The sequence below is a fragment of the Nuphar pumila genome, chromosome 5 (genome assembly GCF_984573655.1).
Source record: "Nuphar pumila chromosome 5, dmNupPumi1.hap1.1, whole genome shotgun sequence".
Lineage (NCBI taxonomy): Eukaryota > Viridiplantae > Streptophyta > Magnoliopsida > Nymphaeales > Nymphaeaceae > Nuphar > Nuphar pumila.
Window position 1 is genome coordinate 48,297,919 of NC_143253.1, and position 12,066 is coordinate 48,309,984.

General features: G+C 37.8%; 1 protein-coding gene across 1 annotated transcript in view; it reads right to left on the bottom strand.

The window, feature by feature from the left end:
• Positions 1-3,201: 3,201 nt before the first annotated feature.
• The window catches only part of LOC149837530 (uncharacterized), a 34,675-nt gene continuing 25,810 nt past the window's right edge, over positions 3,202-12,066 (bottom strand). Inside the window, exon 2 of the mRNA XM_090007410.1 lies at positions 3,202-3,591. Coding sequence (XP_089863536.1) covers positions 3,562-3,591 — 30 coding nt within the window. The 3' untranslated portion in view covers positions 3,202-3,561. The remainder of the gene's footprint in view (positions 3,592-12,066) is intronic.

The following is a 12,066-nucleotide window of genomic DNA, read 5'->3' on the forward strand; positions in this document are numbered from 1 at the left end:
ACATTTTAGAGACGGGGCAGGGGTGGAGACCTTGTCCCCCGCCCTGCCCTGGTCCACTGCCATCCCTACTTGTGGGAGGCTTAGCACGGTATCACCAATAGCCATATCTTGTCCGATCAGTCCCTGCCACACCTGAGGGGTTGTTTCTCTCTTTGCCTGGTGGCTTTTATCATTCTGGCTAAGACCCATAAGTTGATGGATCTCTATCATGTCCACCTGAAGCATTTGTTGCCATGAGAAGCGTTTTTCCTTGGGTAAGGCTGCCTTAGCTTTTCTTTATCAGTGCTTGAGATCCTTTGCTTATCATTGGGATAAGTGCCTTTTAAGGAGAAAGGTCTTGCTCAAGATCTGGTTTTGTGAACATGTTCTTAATCTTCGACTGCCGCAAGTGTTTCCAGTGGTACATCTGTAACAGAGATACAGTGGCTGCCTTGGATATCAGAAACATCGATCATTGAAGACTTGTTGGATGTTGCTGGAAGATCTCGAGGATGGTTTGATCACTTGGGACATAATGTTTGCTACTATGTACGAGAAACACAAGTTTATGAAGCCATGTCCCTGGAGAGTCCTTTGGTTGGCTAACACCTATTGCAAGGTCCCTTATCATTTTGATGGGTGCTTACGCCAATTCTCGCAAATCCAGGATACTAAACAACTCTTCAAACTATTCTCTCATGCAGAGGACAGCTCTAAATCATGGTTGAGAGTAGCTTGGCAGGCAATTCCATAAAGCCAAGGGTTAGTGTTCTAAGGAAGCAGATACTCCACAAATTGCTTGGTGGTGACTAAATTATGCACCCTTGTAGATGCAAGGCTTGTATGTATATGTCGTCTAGCAATTGTCAATCCAACCTACATGACTCACTACCACAGTAAGCAAGCCTCAGATCAAGATCTTTCACCTTCTTTTCACGAGTGTGTCACTCAACCATCTCTTAACAAGAGTGAAGTTTAGTATCGAGTTGTTGCTTGGAACTACACCAATTTTTAAGGCATCATACTACATAGTGTCAGTTGAGCTTGAAGAGTTAAAGAAACAATTGCAAGGGTTAATGGAGCGAGGATTTATTCATCCGAGTATATCTTCCTAAGATTCACCTGTATTGTTCATAAAGACAAATCGATGAGATTGTGCATTAATTACATGATGCTCAATTAGGCTATCATCAAGAACAAGTATCAATTATCATACATTAAATATTTGTTCGATCAGTTGCAAAAGGCTAAGATATTTTCGAAGATCAACCTTAGATCTAGGTACTATCAACTCATAATTAAGGACGAAAATATTCCAAAGACTGATTTTCGGATGAGGTACGTGCATTATAAGTTTGTAGTGATACTTTTCAGACACACTAATGCACCTGCAGCCTTCATGGATCTTATAAACCGAGCGTTTCGACCATACATGGATACGTTTGTGATTGTATTCATCGATGACATTAACCACGTAAAATCCTTCTTCTTTGTGTGGTTGATTTTTTCTTCTTTCCATTTTATGTTTATTCTATCTATCAATAGTGTGATCTATGATAGTGTATTGAGTTATTCCCTAACACGAACTCCTTTTACTAAAATCGCATAAGGGGTGCAGGCAGGAGGACATTCGCAAATGTATGAAGATATTCATGTGTGAAGGTCATGACATTTGCAAATATGAGAGTATTTAGTTAAAAAAGGTGTGACCCTTTTAATAAAATCACATAAGGGGCATAGGCAGGAGGACATTCGCAAATGTTTGAGAGGAAATTCACATATTTAAGAAATTTAGGAGGAAGATCACATATCTGGAGAAAATTTGCTTGTACTAAGGGTAAAAATGCCCTTTTACAGCCAAAAATTTGTGAATTTGGACATCAGGCGGATTTCGAAAATTGTACAGCATTTCAAAAAAACACCATTTTTTGTCATACATTACGGTCATTTTTTTGTTTCTTGTTCTCTGACCGAAAGAACTGGGTTCTAGCTCTGTGACATTGATTTGGATATTATAAAAATTAAATATGAAACTTCAAACGACTTTACATTTGCAAACTGAAAAGTATGCTGCCTTGAGAAAGTGGTTGAGATTTGCTTCCTCAGGACCAAGAGTAGAGAGAACTTTCATAAATACATTCTTACACCTGCTAAAGTTACCTTTTTTTAGTCATTTTGCTTCAAAAGCTGAAGATGGTTGTTAAGATGTTTATGCTGCAAGTATAATCTCTTTCTTACATGGATGCTTTTGCGCATTGTTTAAATCTTTGAAGATGCTCAAAACCATGCACAACTACAACCAAGCATGGCAAGGAATTGCTTAGACTGGTAAATCTTAACCCCGGGCTTCTCTATGCATTTTATTTGCTCCATGTTTCTTTGCATTTCAGTAGACAGTTTCGTAAAGGGAATTGTTGGTCTGCATCTTGTGGGTTGCAATGCATTAAAAGTTTGATTGTGAAATAGGAATGTGATCCTACTGCTGCTTTTGCATGATGGTTGAATCTTTTCTGTGGCATGAAATGCCAATCGGAATTTCTTACTTTTCCACTCTCAGTATGCTTACTTCACGCCCTTGAATATTGTGTAACCACAACCACATTGTTGAAATAGCCACATTCTGATGATGCACTTGTTTGTCATTGTTTTTGAGTGCGGATCAGGTGCAAAGCTCGAAGAACTTTCTCACCTAAGAAAAATGGTCGACTTTCTCATGCAACAAAATTGGTTCACAGACTTTGCAAACTGCCCTTAGGTATACTCGAGCCAATTTGTTCAAATAAAAGGATAAATTTTGCAAGAGGGACACGGAGAAGAATTGAACTCCCCATCCTGTTCTGCAAGCATACGACGTGCAAGCAAATATTTAAGTTTTCCCCTTCTGTAATCTCTACCAGTATCCTTGTTTGCAAGCAAAGATGATATGCATGTTAGTTTTATTTCCATTTTCAGGGCATGATATGAATTCTTAAGGGACATGATGCAAAAGGGATGGATTCTTAGAACAGGGCTTCACCATGTCATGGTTCAAGTGAACATGTGGTGCACAAGAGCCCAAAGACTGGCCCATCATGTCCATGCTTCCAACACTAACAGCATCTCATCAGTAACAAGGATCAAGATCAGTTTGCATGATAATCAAAGGAATCATTCTTAAAGGCTAGCAATGTTGAACTCTTAATAAAAACCCCCATGCTGTTCTACATTGACTAGTGAGAGAAATTGAAAAGAATGATGATGAAGGGCTATACTGCATATAAATTACAGATTAAATCATTAAGATATAAAATGTCAGACACTTAAGTAATACCTTGAGATGAAACACGAAAACCTAATTTACAAGGCCGACAATTCATGCTCACTAGCTTATTTGAAAATGAGAATCGATGAACATAATTATCCATCTCGAGCTTATGCTCTTGCAACATTCTTGGGGAAACTCTTCACTCAAATATAGACCTCTTTTGGATAGGCAATTGGTCACATGGAGATATAGTAAGGAATTAATTCCCAAATCTCCTGAAGTTTGTGCATGTGCCACAAACAAGCAGTGCTTTATTTTTCGAATGTAGGAATCTGTCATTACCATCGCCTTCCAGACAAAGAAATGAGCTGCAAAGGCCACAACCAGAAAGCAACTGTAAGAAATGTAGGGAAACAAATCCTTAATGAAAACACACACACAAAGAAATGAGCTGCAAGGACCAAGCCACTCTAAGCAAGATAGGAAGCAATTCTTAATGAACACCCACACATACACCAGCAACAACTTTTATTGAACATTAACTACTTCATAAGGTTCTTTTGACTCGATTATCCAAATACCATGGCATTGCCTTGTAAGAAAAAGTGTTTTAATTGAACGCATTATTATTTTGGAAAGAGAACTTAACATTACCAAAATACAACTGATCAAGGCAATTTTTTTCCGCATCTCTCTCTCTCTCATGTGCATGTGTGTGTGTGCCCACAGCCTTCAAACGACATTAACAAGTTCGCCAAAAATTTTCAACTAGAATATTTTGCAATAATGGTGGGTTATATACATTCATTATCACTATCAAGAACAAAAAGACAATTCCACACAAAGTAAAAAGGAATGCTATGAGCTTTGTGCCTTCATGCCTGGAGGCATGCACCTGAATATGCTTTGAGCCTAGAGAGCATCGCATATGCTCCATAAGCATGCCTTGCCACATAAGACAATGCATATATCAAAAACCACCAACACAACCTTTGCTGTATTAATATTTTGATGCAGACACTTATTGAGTTTTATTTTTACATTAAATTTCGTACAATTGTCACAGTTTCTGCATTTTTAATTGTTAGTAGTATAGTTTCCTTTCCACAGCCAAGACCTCGATGGTTGATACTTTCCAAGGCTAACTTGCTTTAAATTACTGCTGCCACCACACTCAAAATTTACCTTAGAACCTTATTCATTAGTTGCACTTTCAGAAAGTCAAAGGTTATTTAATTTAATGAAATGCCCTCCGTTGATAATTAATCAAATAACCAATTTGGTATTTGAAAATTTGTTAAGGAAAAAAGTATTTTGCGGACTTGTTTAACACCCACCAAAAGCTCCTATCAAAATGAAATCCATGCATGCCTATGTGTAGAAGGTTCACATATTCCTTACTTTAAGCCATTTATGCATAGCATATTTGGCAGTGCACTTGTTTTGGGTATAAAATATCATGAGTTCCAATCCGGTCATCCTTAAATTTGGCATGTAATAATCATGTCATATTTAAGTGCTAAATAATTACAATGGAAATGATAGAAGAACTGATTAATCAAAAAAGGGAAGAAGTATCTTACTGAATACATCTTTATAGGAGACCAAAATACGGTGTTAAGTCCAAAAAAAAAAGAACAAATTATCCTGTTAGAACAACTCATGTGGACTGACTTGGACAAAATCTAGAGCAACTTGCACAACCTTGACCCATCTCATTCTCATCTAGATTCAAGGAATGGATTTGACTTGAACTCAACCATAGATAATCCAGGTCCTTGCCAAATCCAAGATCAATTCATATAGACTTGACTTATGCCTAATCTGAACCCACATGTGCTTGACCTAGAACCTAGGACTAACCTAACTCCATTATATACCACTAACTTTCCTTGATTCACCACTAGGTAAGAGAATATGTATATTTAACATTTGTCTAATCTTTTTATGTTAATTTCTAAAATGGCACTATTTGAAGCTTTATAGCCCAATAACAGTTAGATCTCAAGCAGCCAAAATACAAGATACCTACATATACAATCTCATTCTTGGGAAAATCCCGCCAAGCAAAAATCTTGCAATCTTTTAAAAAATCTGGTTTTTCTCAGGAAAATATTGGTACATGAAACAATATAAAAATATATGTGTAAACATATAGATGATATAAACAAATTGCAAAAAGACCTCAGTGTGACTAACATGTTGAAAATGTGGTTTTTAGCAATGTTGTTTGTATCGTACCGTATCGTGTATCGTATCGATGCAAGAGATCGATACAATACACACTACTATCTCGATACAGGATCGATACGATACACACTCGTATCTCGATACGGGTGTGTATCATAGGTGTATCACATGTATCGTACGATACGGTGCCTGCGGACTTAAAAATGAGCAAAACCATGCTTTTATGTTTTGGGATTTTAAAGAGATTTTGACAGCCAAAACCTTCATTTGTATAGAACATACTGAAGAGCTTCTCACGCACCCTAAGAGATGTGAGACCGTTTTAACGGCCGATCTTTGCGTCGGTGAGAGGACTTTCGTGATTTCATCAAGAGTGTATTTTTACCATTTTTTCACCCAAAGAAGTGGGTTAAGGTAAAAAAATGTGCATTTCCACCATTTTTTCACTCAAGAAAATGGATTAAGGTAAATAATCTTTATTATGAGTAAAATTACAAAGCTACTAGAACACTCGAGAATCTTTGATAAATTTTTATGAGAAATAAAGATGAAATCCCAGTTTAATTCTTATTTGAATTTCAAACTGGATAGTTATAATTCTAACAAATGGATCTATGATATTCTAAATGGACCATGGATATTGTAAAAGGAATCTTACTTAACCTAATTAATTAGATGTACTATATAGTTAAATTAATTTGGAATTTAATTTAATTAGAATTGAATTCTCATAAGATTTTGAATTTCAAGGTTATTTGAATTTCAATTTGAATTACCTTAGAGCGGATGCGGGGGTAATCGGTCAGGAAAGGGCCGAATGTTGTATGGCACATGTGATAAAATGCAATGAACCCTTGCTGAAATAAAAACACCCAATAACCCATTTAGACCAGGCTTACCTTGAAGATGGTACGTGGTACAAACTCCGTTGGACCGTTATATGTTTTCAGAGCAAGGCGTCTCATTTGATTCCTAGTCCTCGGAGTTAGGAGGACGAACTACCAATGTGTCTTTAGTATGTTCATATCTTCTGCAGAAGTTTAGGACGCATTCTCGTAATCTCGGCAACTGGTGGGTTTTCTCTCAATCACGGAGCGCCATCAATGGATCTGTTTCAGTAAGTTACTCGAGGAATTAAAATATATGGCATAACAAACACTCGAGTGGTCTCCTCTGATTCGACGATTGTAATGAGTACCCAAAAGAAGGTAAAAAGAGAAACATAAGCTTTAAACTTGATCACAGTTATTCGGTGAAAACATGCCATAATAATTCAGATGCATAATCATGCACCTGTTCTTGTTTTGTGGCATGTTACATAAAAGTATTGGCTATGCATGTTCAATAGAATACTTTGTGATGATTATGTTATTGTATACATGTTTTAAATGATGTTTGATCTAATGTATGTTTATCTCTATTCACGTATGCATTGTTATTGTGTTCCAATAAAGACTTGAGGAGTTTGACCCTTATATTACTAATATTCAGGTAATGAGTAGGAAGTTGGCGTGATGGCGGGATGTTGCGGGTGGTGCCAAGAACCATTTCATTAGATCTTGGATTTGTTTTGGGAACAATTTATAAATTGTTAAGACATGTTATTTTATTTAATTAAGTTTCTGAAATGACTCAGTTAATTCATTAATAGAATTGTTATATTATCTATCGGATTCCTGACTTGGAACCGAATCATGAGTTAGACCTGGACCCAAGTCCAATACAGGAATTGGATTCAGTCCCATGTTGTGTTTAAATACTTGTAAACTGCCCAAAATTCTAACTAAAACTAAAGATAAATGTTTTTTTGTCGTATTTGTTGTTTTCTTGATAAAGGGTTTGTGTCTTTGGTGTCTCCTTCACGAACTCAATTATAATGGGCTATTAAACGCTAGCGCTTGCGCACAAGCTGACTCCCTAGAGCTTAATCCAGTTGGAGCAATATCATCGATAAGTCTTTGCATAAAAAAAATCACGTATTTTTGGGTTAAAATTTTAGGGTGTTACAAACTTGATATCAAAGCTTAGGATTTGAATTTAAATTTGGATTTAAATCTAAATTTGAATTTAAATCTGGATTTAATTTGGTAGATTGGACGCATAGGGTGGGATGCCCTTTAGGTGGGCCCCTCCTAAAGCTTGAAGTCCAATATGGGATGGAGTCAATATTGTTAAACCAACCCAAGGGGGGTGGGACGTTCCCACCTACTTTCCTTATTCAACATAGTAGTTAAGTCAACCTACCTAGTTAGTTTCCATATTATGTAAGTATCCTAACACTACAAGAAAATAGGTGATTAGCGACGGAATTTAGCGACAGAATTATTCTGTCGCTAGTTAGCGACGGATTAACGAGAGAAACACATTCGTTGCTATAATCAATGAAATTTACGAAACTAGCGACAAAATATATCTCATCGCAAAATCCGTCGCTAATTAGCGACGAATTTTGCGAGGGAATATTTTGTCATAATGGACACACCATTTAGCGATGTCTTTTGCGACGGAAAATATTCCGTCGCGATTTAGCGACGGAATTGGCGACGAAATATATTTCATCGCCATTTTCGTGTTTTGATTTACGGTGGCTTAGCGACGGAATTAATCCGTCGCTAAATGTCGCATAACCCCTAATCTCAGCCCTCTTTTTTTTCTTCTTTCGCTGCTCCCGCTCCCGCCCACCGCCCTCTCCCTCCCGTCACCCTATCCGTCCCGTCGGCCTCTCTCTGCCCCCCACCGTTCGCCGGTTGTCGATCCCCGTCAGCCTTCTGCCGCCGCCCGGAGACGCGCAGGTAATTTGTAAAACTCCGGCAGGGGGTCGACCCCCTGTAGTTCCAGCAAGGAGTCGACCCCCTGCGTTCCTGCAGGGGGTCGACCCCCCGCGTTTTCCGGCAAGGGGTCGACTCCCTGCGTTTTCCGGCAGGGGGTCGACCCCATGCGTTTCGATAGGTCATTGGGTGTTGGGCTTCTCAAGGCCTATGCAAGATGTTTTCATTTGCCTCGGGGTTTTTTTTTTCGGCAGGTGGTGACTTCATTTTAAAACAGTGTTTTTGCAGATTTCTCAACGAAACTCGCTTGTGCTCAGCCACCCGTGGTAGGTAAGTGACAAAAACAATGCAAATCGGGTAAATACCCGTGGTGAGTAAGTGATGCAAGCGCATCATATGTTATTTAATTTATTGGACGCAACACTTTATTGTTCACACACTCACTTAGTTGTTGATATCTAGGGTTGCTTTGTTGGAGTTCGGAGATCATGTTGAGCATGATTTTAATGTATGAAAATAGAAGTGTTCTTATTTTTGGAGTATGGATTCCATGCTAGGCATGGTAGTAATTAGTGGAATATTGAAGTGTGTTTGTTGCAGGTACATGTTTGACATTTCTTTGATATGAATGATTTCGATGTATAGAAATGTTTGATGTCATTGTATCTATGCTTGCATGTAATTACTTTCAATTTGATTATGGCTTTCATGTGAAATTGTATAATGAAAGCATGCTTCAAATGAATGTATCATGTCATTAATAGTTTGCACATAAAAATATTAAGTTATCAATGCATGCATCATAATTCTTGTTATTGTATGACATCATATATTGCATGATAAATTTGATATTTTTTTCATCATAGCATTCTGATGGTTCGCTTTTAACTGGTTAGGTTATTATTCGTAACATTATACGAAAATGACTGCAAACCGTGAATGGATGTACCGTAGGATAGTGGACAATGAGTTATCACATGAATATATGGATGGTGCCAAAAGTTTTATTGAATTTGCAACGGCAAGTGTCAGTACAGTGGATCCCACAGGTCGGATTAGGTGTCCTGCAAGATTTGTAAGAATAATCGATTTGTAGAACCTCATGGCGTTAGACATCACCTATACAGGAAGGGTTTTGTGAGTGATTATCATAATTGGACGTTTCATGGAGAAGAATTTAAAAATAATTTTGATGCATGGGTGAATGTGGTGCACGATAATCCATATATGGATTTGATATTTGATGCCGCAAAAACAGAACTGGGCTCTGCTATCAGTCCTAGTGATGTAAGAACTGCAGTAGATGAAGAATCACCAAACGATGCAGCTAGTAGATTTTATGATTTACTTAGATGCTGATGAGTCACTTTGGAACGGTTGCGAGAGTCACACTATCTTGTCTGCAGTTCTTCAACTAATGAATTTGAAGTCCGAGTATAATTTGAGTCAATCATGTTTTGACCGTTTGTGCATGATTGTGAATAGTATGTTGCCCAAAGATAAGAAATTGCCACAAAATTTCTATTGTGCGAAAGTTATGGTCAACGCTCTAGGTATGGGGTATAAAAAATTTGATGTTTGTTCAAATCACTGCATGTTGTATTTCAATGATCAGGAAAACAACATATCATGCCCGTTCATGCCCGTCATGTGGGCATCCTCGGTTCAAGCCAAAGACAAGAGGCAATGGTAGCACGAGATCAAAGGAAGTTTCATACAAGTCGCTCCGCTACTTTCCTATCATTCCTAGATTGCAACGATTGTATATGTCTTCAAGGATTAGTGATCGATTTCTAGGTTTTGTCGTAAACCTAATTGGTTACTTCCAATTACGTAAATCAATGGTTCAAACCGCACTCAAAGGTAGGACATTTCCCATTGATATAGGAACTTCTGTACCAGAAACAATGGTATCTCCAATTATAGACCCTTTGGGATGTAAAATATAACTCTTCTCACCATCCCCATAGTGCATGAGACAAATGTATGCATTTTGATTAGGGTCGTATTCTATGGTTACGATTCTACCAGATATGCTTTTTCATTCCGTCGAAAATCGATTTTACGATATAGACGCTTATGACCTCCCCCTCTATGCCTTGCGGTAATGATTCCTCTGGCATTACGACCTTTACCACAACGATGTTGTCCATAGATCAAATTTGTTCGTGGATTGGATTTCACTTGACTGTCTACTGCTCCTTTGTGTGTGCTAGGGGTAGAAGTTTTGTATAAATGTATCACCATGTTATTAAGTATTTATTTTTTTTTATTTAAGTTCTTTTCTCTATAAGAGGTGGAATAGAATAACCCGGTTGAAGCGTAATGATCATACGTTTGTAATGCATTGTATGTAGCATAATAGGTCTCATTCTTCTAGCCTTTCCCAGGAGTCTATGGCTATTCATAGCTACTACCTTGACACCAAAGAAGAGTTCAATCCAATGCTTTATTTCAGTCCTAGTTGATCCTGATTCGACATTAGAAGTATATTGATTGTTCCCCAATAACCGAATACTTTTTTCTGTAAATACTGCATATTTGATTCCATCCATAAATCCATTTTCTTCCCTATGAGTTCCCGTATCTATAAGAATTAGAATTCTTATCGTTTCTACCATTTCTATCTTATTCTTATAGTATGAATATACCAATTAGTTATGTATGGATGATGAGATTCCGTTGATACGGAGGCAATTCTATTATTGAACGTTCCAATTCGCGTGCATCCAGCAGGAATTGAACCTACGAATTTGCCAATTATGAGTTGGGCGCTTTAACCATTCAGCCATGGATGCTTCACGGAGACTCGTCATCAACGGGGGTTGTCTTTGTGTAAGTGGATTTCAATTGAAATATAATCTTTCGTTTAGGAGAAATCAATAAAACGACATCAATTCAAATCCTGTATTTTTGAATGGAGAGAGATCAAGAATTCTCGTTATTTCTTAGATTCATGGACCAAATTCGATTCAGTGGTGTCTTTCACTCACATTTTTTTCCACCAAGAACGTTTTGTGAAACGCCTTGGCCCCCAAACTTGAAGTGTCCTGCTTTCACATGATTCACAGGGTTCAACAAGCAATCATTTCTAGGTCCAATGGAATTCATAGGTATAGGAAGAAGCCCCATCAAATAGAGATTTTTTCTTTCGACCATATTTCGATTCAGATCAAGAATTCTCGTTATTTCTTAGATTCATGGACCAAATTCGATTCAGTGGTGTCTTTCACTCACATTTTTTTCCACCAAGAACGTTTTGTGAAACGCCTTGGCCCCCAAACTTGGAGTGTCCTGCTTTCACATGATTCACAGGGTTCAACAAGCAATCATTTCTAGGTCCAATGGAATTCATAGGTATAGGAAGAAGCCCCATCAAATAGAGATTTTTTCTTTCGACCATATTTCGATTGTTAATACGATATATAAGAACCGCTACTACATGCAGTACTACACCTTAATCTCATGTACGGTTCTGTAGAGTGACAGTAAGGGTGACTTATTTGTCAACTTTTCCACTATCACCCAAAAAAAAAAAAACTCTGCCTTACGTAAAGTTGCCAGAGTACGATTAACCTCTGGATTTGAAATCACTGCTTATATACCTGGTATTGGCTTTTAACTGGTTAGGTTATTATTCGTAACATCATACGAAAATGACTGCAAACCGTGAATGGATGTACCGTAGGATAGTGGACAATGAGTTATCACATGAATATATGGATGGTGCCGAAAGTTTTATTGAATTTGCAACGGCAAATGTCAGTACAGTGGATCCCACAGGTCGGATTAGGTGTCCTGCAAGATTTGTAAGAATAATCGATTTGTAGAACCTCATGGCGTTAGACATCACCTATACAGGAAGGGTTTTGTGAGTGATTATCA